The 22,636-nt window shown below is 41.4% G+C and overlaps 1 protein-coding gene across 3 annotated transcripts in view; it reads left to right on the top strand.

The window, feature by feature from the left end:
* The window catches only part of PTPRG (protein tyrosine phosphatase receptor type G), a 777,462-nt gene that overhangs the window by 549,931 nt on the left and 204,895 nt on the right, over positions 1 to 22,636 (top strand). For all 3 annotated transcript variants that reach the window (XM_039477294.2, XM_039477296.2, XM_039477295.2), the window contains exon 5: positions 2,481 to 2,576. In XM_039477294.2, the coding sequence (XP_039333228.1) occupies positions 2,481 to 2,576 (96 nt within the window). The remainder of the gene's footprint in view (positions 1 to 2,480; positions 2,577 to 22,636) is intronic.

Genomic DNA, 22,636 nt, shown 5'->3' on the forward strand with positions numbered 1-22,636 from the left:
AGAAATGCCATCGTATTCTTAGCATTTGGGTTAATTCAGTCATCAGAACTCTGTTTTCCTTTGACCTATACTTCAGTTGGTCATTCTGACTTAGCTTTGCCTGCTGGGACTTCATTGCTCAATGTCAAATCTCCAAATCTATGTGGGGTGTGGTTGGTCAGTCTATTACAGAAAATAGCATGGTGCCTTTTGGAAAAATGGGGAAATAGAGGTCATGTAAGAACCAATTATATAGAGGATACAATTTTCTGTAAGGAGTCGCATCATTCTAGAAGATTCAATGGAATCACATGCTTACTAGGAATTTTAAGATGTTTGCCAAATGTTAATCTTAAAATATGATGACGATGATGGCCAGGCACAGTGGCTCATGCCTGGAATCTCAGCAGGTTGCGGGGCCAAGGTGGGCAGATTGCTGGAGCTCAGGAGTTCCAGACCAGCCTGGGCGACATAGTGAGACCCTGTCTCTAAAAAAATACAAAAATTAAGCCCGATATGATGGTGTACACTCGTAGTTCCAGATACTTAGGAGGCCATGGCGAGAGGATCGTGTGAGCCCCGAAGGTCAAGGCTGCAGTGAGCAATGATCATGCCACTGCACTACAGCCTGGGTGACAAAATGAGACCCTGTCTCAGAGGAAAAAAAAGTGTATATATGATGATGATGATGGCTATTTGTTGAGCGTTGATGAGGTCTAACCATGGTGCTATGTGGTACACATTACATTAACTTATTTGAGCCTCACAGTTACCCCACTAAGTGGAAATACTTGACTTTACACCTAAGGAAGCTGATGCTTTTAAGTAAATGAGGAGGCTGGAATAGGAACCCAGGTCTATTCTTTTATCGATATGGAAGATAAAAGGGGATACCCTATGGTTCATTTTTGTTTTCTGCGTCTTTTTTTTTTTTTTTTTTGAGACAGAGTTTCATTCTTGTTTCCCAGGCTGGAGTGCAATGGCATGATCTCTGCTCACTGTAACCTCTTCCTCCCAGATTCAAGTGATTTTCCTGCCTCAGACTCCCGAGTAGCTGGGATTACAGGCATGCACCACCATGCCAGGCTCATTTTGTATTTTTAGTAGAGGTGGGGTTTCTCCGTGTTGGTCAGGCTGGTCTCGAACTCCCACCTCAGGTGATCTGCCCACCTCCCAAGGTGCTGGGATTATAGGCATGAGCCACCATGCCCAGCTACTCTCTGCATCTTTTTAAATGTCAAGGTGTGTGCAAGCATTAAAGTTGTATGATGATTCTGAGTTGACTTTCCTGTGTTCTGCTTCTTGAATAAGAAATTCTAGTTAGGCACAGTGATTCACACATATAATCCCTGTGCTTTGGGAGGCTGAGTCACACAGACCACTTGAGGGCCAAGAGTTTGAAACCTGCCTGGACAACAAGGCAAAACCCCATCCTTACAGAAAATACGAAACTTAGCTGGGCATGGTGGCATATTCCTGTAGTCCCAGCTACTCAGGGGGCTGAGGTGGGAGGATCTATTGACCCTAGGAGATGGAGGCCACAGTGAGCCGGATGGCAGCCACTGCATTCCAGCCTGGACCACAGAGTGAGAGTGAGTTTTTTTGTTTGTTTCCAAAAAAAGAAAAAAGAAAATATAATGCTAAGCAAATGTAAGAGGAAATATTTAAGGTTAAGATTGGGATGAAAGCTGCTGGATTTTGGGTTCTCTCTGATGTGTAATATTAGGCAAATTAACATCACATTTCTGAAGCGCTATTTGCTCATCTATAACTGAGTATAGTAATTTCTGCCTTAATTTTTTTGCATAGATTGATAAGAGGATTAAGCAAAATAATGTGTGGGTTAGCTTTTTATAAAAAGGTGGTTAACTCCATTAAAATTTGGCTTCTTAATAGGGAAATTTCACCATGATCTGGGTAATAGAAAATAAGAAGGCATTATTTTTACTTATTTTGGGTGACATGAATGAATTGTAGTTATGTGAAAAGATGGGATATATTCTCAAGTATCTAAGGGTAAAATGACATGATGTCTAGGTTTGTTCTAAAATATGTTACCAAAGGGCTGGGTGCAGTGGCTCACATCTATAATCCCAGGACTTTGGGAGGCCAAGGTGGGTAGATCATCTTAGGTCAGGAGTTCAAGACCAGCCTGGCCAACATGGTGAAACTCCGTGTCTACAAAAATACAAAAATTAGCCAGGCATGATGGCAGGTACCTGTAATCCCAGTTATTTGGGAGACTGAGGCCAGAGAATTGCTTGAACCTGGGAGGCAGAGATTGTAGTGAGCTGAGATCGCACCACTGTACTCCAGCCTTGGTGACAGAGCAAGACTGTCTTAAAAAAAAAAAAAAGCAAGTTAGCAAAGGAAAAATATGGATAGGTGAATAAATTTGGCAAAATCTTAGTAACTGGAGAATGTACACTTACTGTGCTATTCTCTCAACTTTTGTTTATGTTTGAAAATTTTCCTAATACATTTTTTAATTGTTCTTACAGATGCAGATTTTCTTTTACAATCCAGATGACTTTGACAGCTTTCAAACCGCAATTTCTGAGAACAGAATAATTGGAGCCATGGCCGTATTTTTTCAAGTAAGTTAACAGTGGCTGAAGTACTTCAACCAAAGAATTCTTTGAGTATTCTTTTTGTAATTCACCAAATTGTTCCATGTTTAATGAATGCATCTGTTTTCTAGTTCACACCTGTCCAAATGAAAGATATTTCATATTGTCTAATGTGTGATTTAAAATGTAAATAAGTATGTTTAGAAACATAATGAAAATTTTTGCATGAATTATTCTGATTTTATTGTGACTTGACTGCTGCACAGATTGAAGAACACATTTATCATCTAAGTTACTTCGCCGCTGAAGCATTTGAACAGGTTCCTTCAGCATATTAAGAGACTGATAGAAAAAAAGGTGTTGTTTTTTTTTTTAAAGCAACTTTAAAATTTGACATTACCTGCAAGTAGGTTAATAAATAGCATCAGTCACTTTTCTTAAGAGACCCCCTCTCTTTGCCTCTAAGAAATCCCCATGGTAACTAAAGTTTCTGGTGCGGCTATCTCTGTGTTAGTACGTTTATGAACTTTATCCTTCCATCCTCTCTTGTAATCTGATTATGTTGATGAATGCTCATAATTCAGTGTTGATTCTCCACCTAGAATCCAAATGTTGCATCTTTCGATAAATAATGCTGTTAAGGTTTCTTGACCAATTTGCCTGTCGGAGACCTTCGTGCTTTTTTTGTGTGAAAGGTAGTCTGAGTAGTAGGCATCTGTGATTTGTCTTTCAGTCTTAAAGTTGACCTAACGACGACATAAAGGTGTTCATTTCACCAGTGAGTCTCTGTGGAAATGGTGGCTTTTTGACAACGAAAAGAATGTTAGACGTAAGAGCCTTCTCCAACACGTCTTTAACATCTGCCTTTTTGAGCAAGTTTCTTTGTCATTGAGGTGGAGTCATTCTTGTTTGGAGTATGTTAATTTCACTACCCTTCTCAATGAGTGTCACGTGAGTGACAGTTCTCTCCCTTTTAACCACCTTTCTTCCTTTTCTCAAGGGAGATAAAGGCTCAAGTGAGAGATTAGATATGAAAATTTGAAAAGCTTGATATTCTACCTAGAATAAGAACAGTGGTTGTCGGTGTTGATTACCGCACTGGTTTTCAAACAGTGGGTTCTGTCTTACTGTTGAGCTATGGAATTTTTCAGTAAGTTCTGATCAGCATTTTAGAAACAATGACATGGAATAATATAGAATAGGAAATAAGTCAGAAAATATCACATAGTAAGGATAAATGTATCTGTACAACTTGTTTATGCACAGTAACGCATACTGACTATATACTGGGTCATGATCTAATGTGTACTGCTTACTGTGAGTCACGGTCAGATGTTTTGGAAGTCATCTGTTTATGCTACGCATTGGCTTAATTTGCCCATTGTTCTCCAACACATCTCTTTTTCCTGATTACTTTTCATGAACACAATAGAGCATAGTGTTTTAAGAGCTTGTTCACTGGAGTCAAGATACTTGCTTTTGAATTCCGTGCTTTCTACTGCATAATGGTAATGTAGTTATTTAAACTTTTCAACCCCGGTGTCCTTATCGGTGAAGCAGAGAGAACAACTAATACATCATGCAGATTGTAGTGATTAAAGGAGTCCCTAGAATGGCTCCTGGAACGTAGTGGACACTTGGAAAATGCCAAATAATATGCATCTGTAGCCCTCCATCTGTTTCTGTGGGGTGGAGACCCCCGTGGCATACATATTATCTTTTCATGAACAGAAGTATGTTCTGGACACTGACCTGCTGGCAGATGACTGGAGTTCTGTTTAGACTCCTTTTGTTCTGATCCTGAACTGTGATGGGTTTGCCTCTGGCAGCACTGGGACCACACAAACTGCTCTTAACCAATTCCCATGTGCTGGCAAACACCTGGTTTTCTGTCATTGTTCCCTTGGAATGCTGCTTTTCGTGCTGCTGGACCTCCGCTCCTGTGGCCCTGCTGTTAGATCCACCCTCAAACTGTCTTCTGTCTCACGCCCACCTATGCCCAATCCTACAAGAGTCTACTTCATAGGACCCCTTTCTTAAAAGAAAACTTAAACAAATTTAAAAAGGTTTTTATGAGTACTGGAAGGACTAGTTTACAGCATGCTCCACCCAAACACTCTATTTTCTTCAGCTCTATAAACTCTGTTAAATATAAGACCAATTAGAATTTTAGGCAGGCAAGACACATGGGGGTGCAAATCAACAAAACACCACACTGTGAAATCTAGGTTTTAAATTTTTAAAGTATTTCGAGGACACGACTACTAGTTCGCATACAGAGACATTGAATGTGCATTTCATTTGTTTGGTCCTTTTCTCAATTTGGCTTGCTATCCTATAGACACAAATTAGAGGTCAGGTGGTAAAAAAAAAAAAAAAAAAAAATAGAACATAATTTTATGTAGATAGCAGCTGTATTGAACTGCCTCCTTTGTCTTATTTATTTATTTAGAGACAAGTCTCCCAGTTGATCAGGCTGAAGTGTAGCGGTGCAATTATGGCTTGCTGTGGGCCCCAACTCCTGGTCTCAAGGGGATCCTCCTGCCACAGCCCCCGAGTAGCTGGGACTACAGGTGCAGGCCACCACGCCTGGCTAATTTCCTTCTTCTTCTTCTTCTTCTTTTTTTTTGTAGACACAATGTCTTACTTTGTTGCCCAGCCCGATCTAGAACTCCTGGGCTCAAGTGATCTTGCCTCAGCCTTCTGAAGTGCTGGGATTACAGGTGTCAGCCCCTGTGCCCCACCCCTTTGTCTTGCTTGTAAGCCCGCGGGCACTTAACACAGTTGAATTCTCACTATGTTGTCCATTGCAAAGAAAAAAAAAAATACTGTTATACAAATCTGGCATTCTAGTTAGATCTCATTTTTTGATATTTTTGCATTTTGAATCTTTCTAGAAGACTGATAAATTTGAGAGTTTGATATTTCTTCTCAAAATAGAGGAGTCTCGGTATATATTTCCAAATTCAAACCTGGCATCTTACATTTTGGTATGGAAGAAGGGTTTGTCATCTATGTAGTCAACATCTGTTCTGTGCCAGGAATGGTGGTACTCGTTGCTGTGTTAAACGTCATCAAAACAATCTTTTTCTGTGCACTACAACTGCATTGTCATGGTCCCACAAATAATGACTAAGAAGAGTTGAACTCTTCTACTTGTAAAAAAGGCTATACTGTGACTTGATGCCTATAAAAACACGTATTCGTTATCCAGAGTGACACAAAGAGAATGACCCAAAAGCCCAGGCCTAGGCAAGGCCAAGTTCTGCAGAAATACCAGCAGTCCGGATGCTGATTTACTGCATACACTGGAATAATTTTTTTACTGCTTCAGTTTTGCGCTGTCTCTGCTTCATTTTTTGCTCTCAACGTGTACCTATTATTCCTGGTAATTTTGGCTTTCTCTCTGCCTTTTCTCTGCTTGGATATGAGGAAGTTCGTAATGTTACCCCCCAAAAAGCACCAAAATAGGCACAAATGAACCCATACCTTGGCCTAGACTAGAGGTTACTTGCACTTTGCCCTGTTGTGGCTCAGAGGAATGATTTGTGGAACCTACACAGTGTTTATGATTCTTTCCTTCAGTTAAATCTGGAAGGTTTTACAGAAAATGTCTTGATGATGTCGCAGTGATCGAGATCTGCCTAGTGGCTACTTTGGAGTGAGTGTGCATTTCCATTGAAACAAAAATCGTCAAGCGGGCTGGTTCATGTGTTCACGTCAATGTGATCTTCAGATCGTGATGCCTGGCCGGGACCTCAGTAACTCTGAATGGCAGCTGATATGTTTTGGTAACAGACAGAGTTGAGGGTCAGTCTCAGTGCTGAAAGATGGTGAGCCAGGTCTGCCCTTGAGCACAAGTGAAGGAAGGAAGCACCACCTCCGTGTGTGGAAGACAGTGAATTAGGGCAGCCGCATCTTGGCCCACACAGCTCTGGAAGGTGCACTCCCTTTGCAACCGCTGGTAAGTGCAATATTGATTACAATTTTCCAACACATGGTAGTAATGTATCTGGAGGAAGGATCACCTTTTTCTATTTCATGCAGATGTCCTTTGGGCTTGTTCCCTATGGAAAACATAGAGGAATAGGTAAGAGTAAAGTTAGGGGTTGGAGGAATTTGTTGTTAAACCACTCAAGAGAATAAATACTTGTTTAATTTATGTAAGTACAAAGACTAAAATAATTACTTTCCATTCATTAAAGTATAACTTTTCCTGTTCTCTGTTGTTAACCTAATTTGAATGCCTGTAAAAATATGAGAAGTTATTTGGTTGGTGCGTTAGTAATTGCGGTTTTTGCCATTATTTTTAAAGGCAAAAACTGCAATTACTTTTGCACCAACCTAAAGTGCTGTTTCAGAATATTGTATTATTCTGATAACACCCTATGTGGGTTATCTGGTGAAACAAATATATATATAAACCCAGTTGTTTATATGAAATGGATTCAGCGGAATGATTAGGAAATGTGTGGAAGAATATCTTTCTTTCAATAAACTGTAATTCTTTTTTTTTTTTTTTTTTGAGACAGAGTTTCACTCTTGTTACCCAGGCTGGAGTGCAATGGCGCGATCTCGGCTCACCACAACCTCCGCCCCCTGGGTTCAGGCAATTCTCCTGCCTCAGCCTCCTGAGTAGCTGGGATTACAGGCACGAGCCACCATGCCCAGCTAATTTTTTTGTATTTTTAGTAGAGACAGGGTTTCACCATGTTGACCAGGATGGTCTCGATCTCTGGACCTCGTGATCCACCCGCCTTGGCCTCCCAAAGTGCTGGGATTACAGGCTTGAGCCACCGCGCCCGGCCTAAACTGTAATTCTTTAACGACCAGTGATAATGGCTTTTTTTTTTTAACGTTTGTTGGCTGCATAAATGTCTCACGCCAGTTAGAATGGCGATCATTAAAAATCAGGAGACAACAGATGCTGGAGAAGATGTGGAGAAACAGATATGCTTTTACATTGTTGGTGGGAGTATAAATTAGTTCAACCATTGTGGAAGACAGTGTGGAGATTCCTCAAGGATCTAGAAATAGGAATTCCATTTGACCCAGCAATCCCATTACTGGGTATATACCCAAAGGATTATAAATCATTCTGTTATAAAGACACATGCACACATATGTTTATTGTGGCACTGTTCACAATAGCAAAGACTTGGAACCAACCCCAATGCCCCTCAATGATAGACTGGATACAGAAAATGTGGCAAATAGATAACATGCAATACTATGCAGCCATAAAAAAGATGGAGTCATGTCCTTTGCAGGGGCATGGATAAAGCTGGAAACCATCATTCTCAGCAAACTGACACAAGCACAGAAAACCAAAAACTGCATGTTCTCACTCATAAGTGGGTGTTGAACAATGAGAACACATGGAGAGAGGGAGGGGAACATCACACACTGGGGCCTCTTGGTGGGGTGGAGGGACAGAGGAAGGATAGCATTAGGAGAAAAACCTAATGTAGATGACGGGGTGATGGATGAAACAAACCCCCGTGGCACGTGTATACCTATGTAACAAACCTGTGTGTTCTGCACATGTACCCCAGAACTTAAAGTATGATTTAAAAAAATAAAAAGTAAAAAACTATAATTCACAGAACAATTTCATTGGTTTCTTTTTAAGTTGATAGAAGAGAGAGTGCCCAATACTCAGAATGACCTTATCTTTAACTAATCCTATTCTTTTGAGTCCAAGAATCTTTTATCATCCCCTCAGAATTGGGTTCTGGTGTTTCTCCCTTGGCTTCCATCTATTTCTTCACCATTAAATGCTTTCATCTACTTTCCCATCAGAACCAAAGTGTCTTCTAACCATGCAAGCTTCATAATGGATTTCAGTCAGATGCTCATAGAAGTTTGGTATCCCTGTTCTTTAGCTTTGATTGTGTTTTTTCGTCAAGTACATTTTCATTGAATTTGTTATCTTGAGGGGCCATCTCATTCATTTCATTACCCGGTTGCCATTGTCATATAAATGCTTGAAATTTCATTTATATTGCATTAGTTCCATTGAACTTTGGAATTATAAATGCATGATTCTTCAACATTGTCCACATTTAGAAATGTTTCTCATGTGACATTGTTTCCAGCTTCCTTTTTGGCTGTGTGGTCAGTTCTGGATCATTGCATCAGAAACAAAGATACATAATTATTTTCATGCCTGTATCCAGAGATCTAGTCAATAGGTATATTTCTTAATACATTTGAGAAATAAGTGAATTGCATTTGATTTATTCATCATCCTCAAAGTGTTTCTTATTGACAAACTATCTTCGCCAACTCTATTGTGGTTTCCTCATTTAACGTTCTGCTTCTACTGGGACAGATGAGCTGCCTTCCTTTGTATCAGTATTTCTTCTTTTTTATTTAAATTCTACCCAGAATGTGACTGCAGTCCTTTGGTTTTTCCCTCAGGTCTGTAGAGTCATTTGCCCTCTTTTCATTTCTGCCCTTCTTTCATAGTTGAAAAGAAACTTCAGAACTCAAATGTTTTGCAAGTTGCTAACCCATTCTTTATATCATGTTGGTGTTACAGACTGCTTAATTATTTTTCTCCATCTGGAGAGGCTAAGTAATTAAATGAAATGCAGCACCTGGGATTATTTATAGACATTGAGAAGGCAGGAGGAGTTCTTGATGACTCATCCATCCAGGGCTGGCAAGGAAGCCTTTTTCTCCACTTCCCTGCGTTTCACCTTCCCCCTCCTTCCCCACCATGGGCAGATATGATCTGTCCTTCCTTTGACCCCCTGTGACACGTAGCATTCCATCTTGTATTAAAGCTGTTATTTTACTTGCTGTCTTCTGCCTTAATACTGTGAGATCACTGAGGCCTGAGAGTCTTTATTCATTGTTACGTCTCTTGCACACGACTAACACTGTGGCTTGATTGTATAAATGCTTAACAGAATTTCATGGAAACACATTTAGGCTCCATTGTCTAGATTGGAAAGTAGACCCTGATTGCTTATCAGCTACCAATTATGAAAAATAGGCACCAGGGGGTGTAGCACCTGAGACCACTAGAGTATAAACCAGGCGTCCCCAAACTTTTTACACAGGGGGCCAGTTCAGTGTCCCTCAGACCGTTGGAGGGCCGCCACATACTGTGCTCCTCTCACTGACCACCAATCAAAGAGGTGCCCCTTCCTGAAGTGTGGCGGGGGGCCAGATAAATGGCCTCAGGGGCGGCCCGCGGGCCGTTGTTTGGGGACGCCTGGTATAAACTCTTTGAAGCTGAAGTCCGTGTCTTGTTCGTCTTCTTTTTGTATGCCACCCACCCACCCGCCTTTCCCTAGCCCTCACAGCAGTGCCTTGACCTCAGTTACGGTTCAGGAAATATACACCAAGTAGGTTGAGCTAAAGGAAACCTCTATGTGTTTTATCACATCATTAGTTATTTGGGTTTTTGAAAAGCATATATCGAATGGCTGTGTAAGCTTCACCCCAAAAAATGTAGTTTTTATCAGAAGCGTGAGATTCCTGAGATGGTCAAAAACATTGGATAGGAAGACTATGTGGTGATTCATGGCAGATGGTAACTCTCTTACCTGGGGCTCGATTGGGTCTAACGCGTTAACACTCCATTCTATAGTGCTTTCAGGGGCCTTAAAGGAGTGTTTTACTGTAAAGAATGTCTGGATGTATCTTTTATAGGGTTTCCTACCAGAATGGTTTTATCTCAGTGGGTGATGAGTAAAAAGGGTTTTTTGGATTATTTTGCTAATTATCTTTCTGGTTGTCTCTGCCTCTCTCTTGCATTTTTTTTTTAAACTAGGCTCTTTCTGTGATAGTTGATGAGCTAGTTTCTGTGTGTTTCAGTTCATCTGTTTACTTTTTCTTGCTCTTGCTATTCCTTACATATCTATGTTTTTCTGCCTCTTTTTCAAACCCTTTCTCCTTTAGATTTTCTATGCAAACAGAATGTAAGATTTTCTTGCTTATTTATTCATTCTTGCATTCATTTGCTAACCATTTGTTCACTCTGCACTATTTATTAAGCACCTTCTTTGTGCCATGCTTTATGGAAGTCACGAGATATCCTCAGAATTGTGTCTTGCCCTCAAAGTAATTGAGGGACAGTAAGTTTTCAGAAGGGCCTTACAATTCTTTTTTCAAAAGTAGCTTCATTTTATCATTGGGAGATAGGGGAGGGCAAATCAAGTGAGGCAGATAATCTCAAGAGAATAATAAAAGAACTGTGTCCTGTGTATATTTTTAAAATGAATAAATATTTCATTTTGAGCGTATGAAGGTCCTAGTTGTAAATTTTAGAATTGGACTCCTCTTTCTCCATTTTTCTTCTATTCTAGTACTAGAAGAATACCACTATTAAAGTATAATTCATTCCTTTGGTTCCTGGTGACCTAAATTGATCTTTTAATTCTTTTTAACTATCCCCAAAGAGTGTTTTGTTTTTTTTTGATGAAGAATAAATTTTCTATCATGTTACAGATAGTTTTAATTTTTTTTTTTCTTTTCATGGTTCCGATGGCAGTGTAAAACAAGGTCCTATAACTCTCGGGGAGGGGGGTGGGGGGGAAGAGAGAGAGAGAGAGACAGAGAGAGAGAGAGAGAGAAAGGGATAAATTAGTAAATTTTTAGTAAATTTTGCCCATCTGCCAAACTCCCAGCCCCACCTCCGAGCAAAAAAAAAAAAAAAAACAATAACTATTTTTGGGTCTGAGAAAATATGAGTTTGTGTTGGAGAATGGTGGTGGATTACTTAAAACTTCCTTCTTAGACTGCTTTACAGGATAATTGCAGTAAACTAATATAATTCCTAATTTATTCCTTTCCGGTTGCTGCTGTTTAAATATCATCCTTCTGACATTTTCCACATCCTTGGTTTTATCCAGATATAAATTCAGTTTTTTCACTACATTACCTAGATATGCAATTTCAGAATGTTTTGGGTTGATTAAGAAGACTTTTTAAAATATACACACAAAAATTAAAATACATATGTTCCAATTAAACTATTTTAACAGCTAATTGATTTCATGGGACATACCATTAAGTGAAAGCCAGAGTCATTCTTGATGTTCAATTGCAATTTTGGAATAGACTCGCGGACGTACAACATTGAATTTATAGCCTATCAGGTGTTTTCAGCACATCTCTTGTCTGCAAATGGCCTTTAATTCAAATTTCCTTTTAGTGGACATTACAGAGGACTATTTAATTATTGGCGAAGCATTACATAATTAAGAGACTTTGAGTTGTTTGAATGTGACCATGTGAAAATCTATTTTAATTAAATCGTTGCACTTCAAGGACATTACCAAGTACTTTGCTTTTGTACATCATCGAATGATAGTTTAAAATTGTTTTGGCCATTAGTTTTAATATAAGTCACAGAATCTGATTTTCATAAACTCAGAGGAGATCTTAGGCACTCTGTGGTAACCTCCCTAAAATGACAGGTGATGGGCCTGGCCCACTGAAAGGTTAAGTGACTGACCATGGTTCCCTAGCTCTTTGCAGTCTGTCAAGTCAAGAATTTGAGTTCTGTGACTCCCAATCCAGAAGCTTTCGTTTTTCCTGCATTTGGTCTTCCTGGACTATGACCTAGTAGGATGCTTTAGCTGATTAGATTTCATGTGAGAGCTCCCGAATTAGCGCACATTATATTCACAAGCCTCCTTACCTCTCTCTCCTTCCCCAAATAAATTAGTTGACAAGATGTTTCTAAGTAGAATACAAACACTACTAATAAAAGTCAACATTTGCTGGGGATTTAACTCATGTGAAACCCTAATGACAACTACTATACAATATCTTACTTAATCTTCATTGGGGCCCCTCAAGGTATTATTTCCTCCATTTTATAGATGTGGAAGCTGAGGCATGGAGCTTTTTTCAGTATAAATTACTCAAAATTACACAGACCAATAAGTCTCCAGGGTCTAGTCTCTCAGTGAAGAAGTGAATAGGAAAAATTGGGTTTTTTGTTGAACAGGATAGAGGGAGAAGTGTATATTATTGGTCCCAGTTATTGTCATGTGTATGTAATTGCTTTCAGGCCTCTCAGTTTTGCTGATAGCTGAAGAGGTATTTTCTTGTAACTTAAAATTATATTCTTCTTCTTTTTGTCCATAGTTGAAACCTTTGAACATAAACTCTCTTAGGCCCTGTATCTATAATTGTTTTATAGATTTGATGAGAGCTTTTTTCTTTCGTGTCCTCCATTTTATAAAAAGGCTATAAAGAGTATAGAATGAATGGTGTGGTTATGTAAGCATAGTATGAGTGAATGGGGTAAAGATTTGAACTTTGAATTGAATGTATTAATTTTTTAATGGCAGTGGTTCTGATGCAGGGAGGGAGGGAATAGGGGATTTTGCCCCACGGGCATTGTGTCCATGTCTGGAAACACTTTACGTGTGTCAGGCCAGAGGCACTACTGGCATCTCACGGCTGGTGCCCAGGGATGCTGCTGAACATCCCGCAATGCACGGGAGGGTCCATCACAGCCAGTGTTTGGCAGCCCAAAATGTCGGTGCTGGCTTCGGTCAAGAAACTCAGCTTTATGGTCATCAACTAACTAAGTGACTGAAGACACCAGAATATCTTCATTTCAGTAGAGGGGGTCAGTTAGGGCTGTTTCTGTTATTTTCTGCAGGCTGAAAGCCGTATGAAAAGCTAATAATCCCAGCCCTAAGAACTCCAGTAGTCCCTGGCTAACCAAGACTTCGACAACTGGGATTCCAACATAAGGTGCAAAACTTGCATGCCAGAATATGTAAAGCCGCCCTATTCCTACATACCCTAGGCTCACCTTTTTCCCATTAAATTAAAGCACCCACGTGGGTATTTGTTTTCAGACACTGCAGTAATTTTCAAAACAAGCACCAATTTAATAGAACATTGACTTAGATGTAGAAAAGTAAACAAGGGTAAGAAGGTAAGAGCATGTACAAATGTTTTTGAACTTGAAATTAGCAAGAGCTAGTTTAAAAAACTCATAAGAAGATCAATGAAACTCCCTTGCTGAGATTGTAGGAGAACCTGCTTCTGCAAATCACAGTACTACACAGTTTCCTTCGCATTGTAGAAGGATTTTCCCAGGGCAGGATTTTTTTTTTTTTCTTTCTGTCTTTTTTAGACAGAGTTTCACTCTTGTTGCCCAAGCTGGAGTGCAATGGCACTATCTTGGCTCACTGCAACCTCCGCCTCCCAGGTTCAAGCAATTCTTCTGCCTCAGCCTCCCAAGTAGCTGGGATTACAGGCACGTGCCACCATGCCCGGCTATTTTTTTGTATTATTTCTAGTAGAAACGGGGTTTTACCATGTCAGCCAGGCTGCTCTCGAACTCCTGACCTCAGGTGATCCACCTGCCTGGGCCTTCCAAAGTGCTGGGATTATAGGCATGAGCTTCCATGCCCAGTCCAGGGCAGAATTTTAAAATGATTAATGCTGGCTTATTTTAGAGGGTTATTATAGTCTCTTGTGAAATCGTTTTGCTGTCTGGCCATCTAGGCATTGAGGGCTAGAATTATTATCCTTTCGTTTTGTTTTTTTTTTTTTTAGCTGTATGCATCCAGATGCTACTCACCTGTGCCCGTTTGAGAAGAAACTTTTGATTCTCTTTCGACTTTGTTGTTCAGGGTTTACACTGAAGCTGCTGTTGGTTTTCTCTGTCTACAGCATCTTAACCTGTACGATGTGTTGGAACCCATCCGAAGCCCAGAACTTTTGTTCTTTGTCTTTTCTGGATAATGCCTGCCTGTCTCTTCAGTGTCCCTGTGACCCACATTCCCAAAGCAGATGTCATGTACATCACATAGATTATATGTTAAGACAGACCAGTCTGCACAGATCTTTCTGATTTTATGGAAATACATTCAACATTTTTACGTGATGTGATAGCAAACTTGGAAGAAACTTAATTTTATTTATCCATGTGAGACTTTTCATGATTTTCCCCATGCTCCTCTTTTCCTGTTAACATCTCGATCTTGGTAACACTGTTTTGCAAATTGTGATATTTTTCAAGAATGCAGCTCCAGTGGTTTGTAAAGGCTTAGGAAACAGTCTATTGCAAGAATGTCCGTGATAGAAATATTTTATCCTTCTTGCCTTTTAACTTGCCATAGGTCAGAATCTCAATGTGATATAGTAAAAGACACAGTAGTTGGTGCTCATACCATCTCTTTATTATGATTGTACAGGTGTCTTCTGAGAAAATTTTTAGCATCAAATCCCCGTTTGGGGTCTGTTGGGAGCTTTGAGCATACCTATGCATTGACTCACGCGGACTCACTGGTACAGCAGATTCTCTTTTTCTTAGGTCATTTTGTTCTCTGAATGTGTATTAAGTTAAATGATTTGTGTGTGTGTGTAAATTCCTAGGTAGCTTATAAAAATGAAATAGAGCTAACTAATTTAGGTCTTGCTCATTTAGAGTTTGGATTTGTCCAAAGTTGATGTAAGCCAAGAATTACTTATGCATTTTTAAGAAGGCATTTAATTAGACACATCAGGACTATAAATAAAATTGCAATGGGAGGAGTTGCTTACTCCAGATATCAACTGGGCATTGTCAACCATTTTATGTGTTATTCATTTAATGTAGCCCTTTGGTTATAACAGAGGACCTTACGTGTTCACACAAATGGATTTGGTGAGAGATACTTCTAAACTTACACTACCAGTAATTGGTTTGCCCTACGTATAATAAAATAAAATGTTCTGTATCTGAAACAATACTCACTTCTGACCCTTTGATCATTCACTTCCAGGGACTTCTCCATCCAAGTTGGCTGAGTTCTTACTCAACACTGCAATGTATTCCCTGGCATCCCTGAACACCATTCTAATGAGGTTTCAGTGAATTACTTCTATTTTTAGGCACTCTTCAAAGGTGGCTGCCAGACACCAGTTCTAGTTTAAAAAAATAAATAAATAAATAAAAACGGAACCGATCATAGTTTTTAGTGCCAGATGCTTCAGAAATGCAAGCAGCTAACTAACACAAATCCAATTCCTAAATCTTTTAGGAAAAGAGATGAATGTTTAGCATCATATCTGAACTTAGTAGCTCAGACTACTCCCCTGCTGCCTTTTTATGGCTGTCAGACTAAAATTTTGTGATTTCTCTCTATTTTGAATTTTATAGGTGAAAAATGTCCTCATCCCACTAAAACAGGTCAGACAGGTAAAATCCCAAGTCCTCTCAAAAGAGACTTTCAGTGTCTGATTCTCTTTGAATATTAACAGTAGTAAAAATAACAATAGGTGATATTTATGGACTCTGTTCACGTGTCAGCTCCTCTGATAATTCTGCCAAGCATTCTGGGGCATTTTCCCACTTCATGCTCATAACAGCCCTCTGAGAAGGACATTCTGATTCTAGAACTTTCCCCAGATGCTAAGAGTCCCTTTGATTCTGAAATCAATGTCTAAGGTTTTGGAGTGTGGCGTCTATGTATAAATTCAAACTTGTCATTTACTGTCTTGTGCCTTTGGACAAATCTATTTAATCCCTGTCCACTTCAGTCCCTTTGTCCATAAAATGGAAATACCAATATCTGATTGATTTGCTGTGAATTTCAAATGAGATAATGTCAATGAAAGTACTGTGGAGAGGTCTTTGACCCAAAAGACATTTTGATGATTAAAAAAATAATGTTTGTTGATGATGATAATTAGCAGTGACGACAGTTGAAATGCCAAAATAAAAGGGAATGCTTTGAACAATTACTTCCCCCTACCCTGAAGTCTGTCCCAGGACATATACAATGAAACATATTGCTTCAATATGTCAGATATACACATCTTCCTAGCCTGCTTGTGTTTTGGTTGAGGGTGCTTCAGATCTGATTGCAGTTGGCTGTGAGACAAAATCTTAAGTGGTGGTTATTGGTGCTATAACTCAGTAATTCAGGAGGAGGTAACCAAATTCAGATTTCCTCAAGGAGCATCTGCATGTCTCTTACTACTTTAAAGAGTGACATAAATAGATATTTAATTGGAGCAGCCAAGTCAGCTGAAAGAGAGACAAGTAACACATTGATATGGACCCAGATGTCTCCAGATGGTGGTGAGGCTATTAGAAGGTGAAAGGACCTGATGAGATTTTCCGGTGGGCCCCAAGGAACTGCTTAATTCCTAGTGGTGAGTTCCTCTCCAGGGCCAAATGTGGCCCTATCTGTGCTGGAGATGTATCCTTCCCTATTAACTTCCTTATTAGTATCTACTTGGTTAGAGATAATGCCAGCACTAAGGATGTGATCATTGGAGATTTTAGAATTCTAGGGCATGTGGATTATTACCTGTTCGGGCAATTTATTTCATTAGTCCTGTTGTTTGCAGTAGAGGGGAGGTGGGAGTTGAGTAGGAGATGTCCTTCTCTTCTATATGGGGTGGTTTTGACTGTTGAGTTCCCCTGGTCTAAAGGGATGAAATCACCCCGTACACCACCCTGCCAGCCTTCTCTCTTGTATCCCTTCTTTTGCCTTCTTTGTTCATTTCCTTTGCAATGTTGTGGAATCACTATGCTGTCCCATAGTTCAGAGAATTGAATAAAACATGGTCCCTATCATTAGGGAGGTTATCTCCTACATGTACAGACAGACACACACATTCTGTCTCTCCACTCACACACACACACTCTCTCTCTCTCTCTCTTTCTCTCTCTGTCTCTCTGTCTCTCTCTATCTCTCTCTCTGTCTCTCTCTCTCTCTCTCTCTCTCTAAACTCATTAAGACAAGGACTGGCCTGGCACAGTGGCTCACCCCTGTAATCTCAGCACTTTGGGAGACCAAGGCAGGTAGATCACCTGAGGTCAGGAGTTTGTGACCAGCCTGGCCAACATGGTGAAACCCCATCTCTACCAAAAATACAACATTTAGCTGGGTGTGGTGGCAGGCACCTGTAATCCCAGCTACTCAGGAGGCTGAGGCAGGAGAATCGCTTGAACCTGGGAGGCAGAGGTTTCGGTGAGCCGAGATGGCGCCACTGCACTCCAGCCCGAGCAACAGAGCAAGACTCTGTCTAAAAAAGAAAAGAAAAGAAAAGAAAAAGACAAGGACCCTCGCTTGTTTGGAGTTAATATCCTGAAAGACTATCACAGAGAGATAATGAATGAAAATATGACAGATTACTTGAGAGTCAGCTTGATGAAGCAAATGGACTCTAAATGCAGATTGCTCAAATAAATCTCAGTTCTGCCCATTAACAGGAGTAAAATTCAGTCAAGTCCACTTAACCTTTCTGTGCCTCAGTTTCCTCACTTGGAAAATAGGACCAGTAATAAGAGCCCTACCTTGGAAGGTCATTGTGAGGTTTGTATTAGTTAATGCAGGTGAAATTGACATGTGATGGGTACGTAGTAAGTCACCCGTAAATATCAGCTCTCATTCTAATTTAAACAACAGCATCTGCCTGTCCTGTGTGTAGAGATAAACATGAGTTACCATGTACAGCAGTTGTGGAGAGGGAAGAGTCGTTAACCTGCATGTGTGAGAGAGGAAAGGCATTCTCACCTAACAGGTTTGTGATGTGTTATTTTTTGTTTCTTCCTCTCCAAACCCAGTGGGCCGAGAAAGTGTAGAACACCTTTCATTTCACACTGGAAACACTGAGCAGGATTTAAATAATGCCGATGCTCAGGTTCCACCCCTGGGATTTAGATGAAATTGGCCCAAGAGATGGCCTGAGCATCAGTATTTTTTTTTTTTTTTTTTTTTTTTTTGAAGACAGAGTCTCGCTGTGTCTCCCAGGCTGGAGTGCAGTGGCATGATCTTGGCTCACTGCAGCCTTCACCTCCCGGGTTTAAGCGATTCTCCTGCTTCAGCCACCTGAGTATCTGGGACTACAGGCGCATGGCACCATGTCCAGCTAATTTTTGTATTTTTAGTAGAGACAGGGTTTCACCATTTTAGCCAGGCGGATCTCAAACTCCTGACCTCGTGATCCGCCCGCCTTGGCCTCTCAAAGTGCTGGGATTATAAGCGTGAGCCACTGTGCCGGGCCAAGCATCAGGATTTTTAATGGCTGCTTGCATGATTCTAAATAGTGCACACAGGTTGAGAACTAGCAGAGCTCCTCAGGGCTCGCTTGGATCCCCTGAATTGCCCTCCAACCCGGATCCTATCACGCCAGCCCACTGCTTAGGCAGTTGATGATTCATTTAGGCCATACTCTGGGGACTCTAGTTTTCTTAAAGAGCATGTTCTTAACCCCTGAGATTCATGATCCTCCCGCCCTCCACTTTCTCAGAGTCTCAGCAGACCACCTTGAATTCTCTTCTCATTTCATAGTGAACAGCAGGAAGCCAGGTGATCAGAAGTGCCCTTGTCTGTTGGTTTCCCCACCTTGGTTTATTATAAAAAGTAGTAGTAAGCTCTCAGGTAGAGGGGAGCCTGACCATTTGTCCCACCTCGTTGGAGCCAAAGGAAACCCAGGTTAGGAGATATGCTCATGATGAGGTGGACTGGAGGATATGACTGACACCAGAGGATAGTATGTGTCTTCATGCTCCCTCCCTTGGAGAGGAGCACATGGAACGAGTCCCGCCTGGTCCATCAATTTAGGTATAAGGGATTAGCAGCCGGATTGGCCCCTAGACCTGCATGTACTGGAGGCTGGAAGTAAGATCATCCCCTCTGGCTGGTGCCTGGGAAGATAGCGCCAGAGGAAAGGGCTGAGCTTGCTTTTCCTGTGAGTGGCCCTGCCTTGCTTTTCCTGAGAGGGACCTATCCTTACATTGGAGAGAGGTACCCAGGGGTAGAGGGTTGGAGGGAAGAGAGACAGCTTTTTCCCAAGCACTCTGGAATAAATTAGTTTTGCTGCAAATTCCCACTTCTGGTGAGAGAGGAAGGGCGAGTCCTTCCTTACCTTCTCTCTTCCTTTTCCTCCTGCGTCTCCTATTACCGCTAATGTTCAGGAAGAAACACTGTTTTTGTGTGCCGGTTCTCACATCCATTATCTGCTTTGATACCTCACACCTGTAAAGTAGGAACTTCTATCCCCAATTGACAAATGAAACCGAGGAACAGAGATATTCAATGATTTGCCCAAAGCCACTCAACCAGAAAATGGTAGGATTTGAAAGCCTGTCTTTCTTTCTTTCTTTTTTTTTTTTTTTTTTTTTTGAGACGGAGTTTCACTCTTGTTACCCAGGCTGGAGTGCAATGGCGCGATCTCGGCTCACCGCAACCTCCGTCTCCTGGGTTCAGGCAATTCTCCTGCCTCAGCCTCCTGAGTAGCTGGGATTACAGGCACGCACCACCATGCCCAGCTAATTTTTGTATTTTTAGTAGAGACGGGGTTTCACCATGTTGACCGGGATGGTCTGGATCTCTTGACCTCGTGATCCACCCGCCTTGGCCTCCCAAAGTGCTGGGATTACAGGCTTGAGCCACCGCGCCCGGCCTGAAAGCCTGTCTTTCTTACTCTGGAGGCTCTTTGCCTCTTCTCAACCTCAACATTAGGCCGCCTCCTACCCTCCTATAAACTCCCCATCCCCCTTTTTCTTCCAAGGAGCGTGGGTCTAGTGTAGGGTCAGCCGCTCTGGTATGTTTCTGATCATCCCTTGGTGCACGTGCCCTGGTGGCAGTATTTAGGACCTCATGCAATTATGACTTTGAGGAAAACGCTTTTTTCGGGGGGGATCTTAAACTTTGGAACCAGTTCTCCTGCAGGTTGCTCTCTCCTGAAATTCGGACGGTGCCGTGGTTGTGAGAGCTTTGTGCTTCCCACTATCTACCTCCAAACATTTAGTTGACTACCTACGGAATCTCACTTTGAGCTTGTACAAATTGGGATTTGACAGTTATTGCCATGCAGCTCCCCTGGTCCCATTGCTTCAGTAAAAGATGTTGGATATTCTGTGCTAGGATGTTCCAGGCACTGGCAGCACCTGCTGAATTGCTCAGTATCAGAGCCAGGCCTCTTCCAGGCCAACATCCCCACTGAGGCTATCCAGGGCCCATGCCGAGAATTTATTTCTGCACTGGGCCAGGAAAGATGCTCGTCTTATGAGACTGGGTAGGCTCGGGAGGCTGATGGACCCCTCAGCTGCTGCTGGAACTGTTTGGAAGCCCAGAAGCAGTTCTGCTCATGCCTGGCTGTGTTCTGCCAAGAGGCGCTTGCAGACATTCCCACATCAGGAAGGCTGCGACCTGCCACAAAGGAGCAGTTGTATCCACAGGCCGACTGTGCTATGCAGAATGGTAATCTACCTTCTGTGCCTTTATCTTCCAGAGCACCAGCATCATAATCTCCTCTCTGGCTTTATAAATGATGGAATGTCACACGGGGTTTTCTGTCGGGCAAACATGTAAAATCAGCCTGGATATACCCAGCAAAGTACCATGCCTTCCATTACATCCTCGTTATAAAAGCTTCATTTAAAAATTCTTGGATCATAAAGCGAAGTGAGAGCACGGTGCACCATCAACAGTTGTTAAGCAGACATTCTTGGTGTCAGAGGGAACCCCTTTAGGCAGTGATGCTATCACTTACAGAGAATGTCAAAGCTATATCCCCTGTGTGACTTTCAGAGAGGCAAAGGAAGGATGTCTACAAGGAGATTTTTGTGACTTGGTGTGGTTGCAGGCTTGCTGGGGACTTACGAGGTTCCCTGGGATACAAATGACAGCAGTTAGACGTTACGCCAGTATAGGAGATCATGTACCATCCTGCATTTTCAGTAAAAGTAGAGTATTACTGTCTCGGCCCGTCTAGCTTAATCTGGCCTCCTTCAGTATTCATTTATCAGATATTTCTTGTAGCCAACTGTATGCCAGGCACTCTGCTAGGCACCGAGCCTGCCCTGATTAGAACATACCTGTGTAGTCTTGGTCTTTGTGGACATCGCAGTCTGTTGTGGGAGTAGACGTTTATCATGTAAATGTGCCAGTCGATAACATGATTCAACGTGTGTGAAGTCTAGTGAAAGAAAGGGACATTGATTTCTTTGAGAGCATGTGATGAGGATCAGACCCAGGTTTGGGGCTCAAGAAAGGCTCTCTGGGAGAAGACCGGATTCAGCTGACGTTAACTTGGATGAGAATTATAGGCTGAGCAGAGGAGATTCTCAGCTGTTAGGAATAGCATGAGTAATGCTCAAGGACCAGAGAGAAAGCCTCCCCAGGGCTCAAGCTACAGCATAGGCTTCACTAGACCACAAAGAGCCCTGAAGGCCATCAGCTCTGGATGTTTCTTGGGAAGCCAGTGAAAAACTGGCAGAGCAAGGGGACTAACTTGGTTGGCATTTTGAGCAGATGGGGAGCACAACTGAGAGAGCTGAGCTGGAGAGAAGCAGGGGAGGACGCATGAACACCCCTTTGTCAAAAAGAGGAGAGATGGTGGGAGCTGGGACCTCGGGAAAAATATCTTTCTATTACCAAGATTGTAAGGATTTTATATTCGTATGTAGGAGGAAGGAAATTAGTTTCAGGCTCTGGGAGCAGGCATTTGAAGCAACTTGGTGACTAATGAAAATAGCACTCTGGAGGATGAAAGCAGGTCAGAAGGGGCTTTAGAAATGCTGCTCACAATCAGGTTTATAGAAACATTCTTATTGTTGTTTGAATACTGGCAATTTTTCTGAGCTCACTTTTTGCTGCTTTTCTCATTTGCTATTTTCTCCTGTTGTCTTTAGGTCTTGTTTTATGTGTGTTATGTGAGTGTAATGAATAGGCTTTCTGCTTTCTTCTGGTTCTGTCTGGGGAGCTGGACAAGGGCATGATTATGATGATCAGCTCGTGTGTATGTTTTGCCATGTTCTGTCTCTGCAAATACAACTGACTGCTTTCCATTGTCAACGTTCATTTTGAAGCCATATTGTAAAACCTATAAACCCATAGACCGAACTTCTTGGGGGATTTCATTAGTGTATCTCCACAAATAGTCCATAGATGTCTAATACATAAAAATGACAGTTGGCATTCATACAGCATCATATTATCTCTCCACCCTCAAGAGTTTCAGGACAGATTGATGACCAGGCTGAAACCTGATTATAATTATCCAAATAAAAGAACAGAGTAGGTGGATGGTCCCTAGCTGCATTGGGCCTTAATGCCAATCACATTTTATACTGGATTACAATTTGCAGTTCCAAAGAC

Source organism: Saimiri boliviensis, chromosome 8, assembly GCF_048565385.1.
Source record: "Saimiri boliviensis isolate mSaiBol1 chromosome 8, mSaiBol1.pri, whole genome shotgun sequence".
Classification (NCBI taxonomy): domain Eukaryota; kingdom Metazoa; phylum Chordata; class Mammalia; order Primates; family Cebidae; genus Saimiri; species Saimiri boliviensis.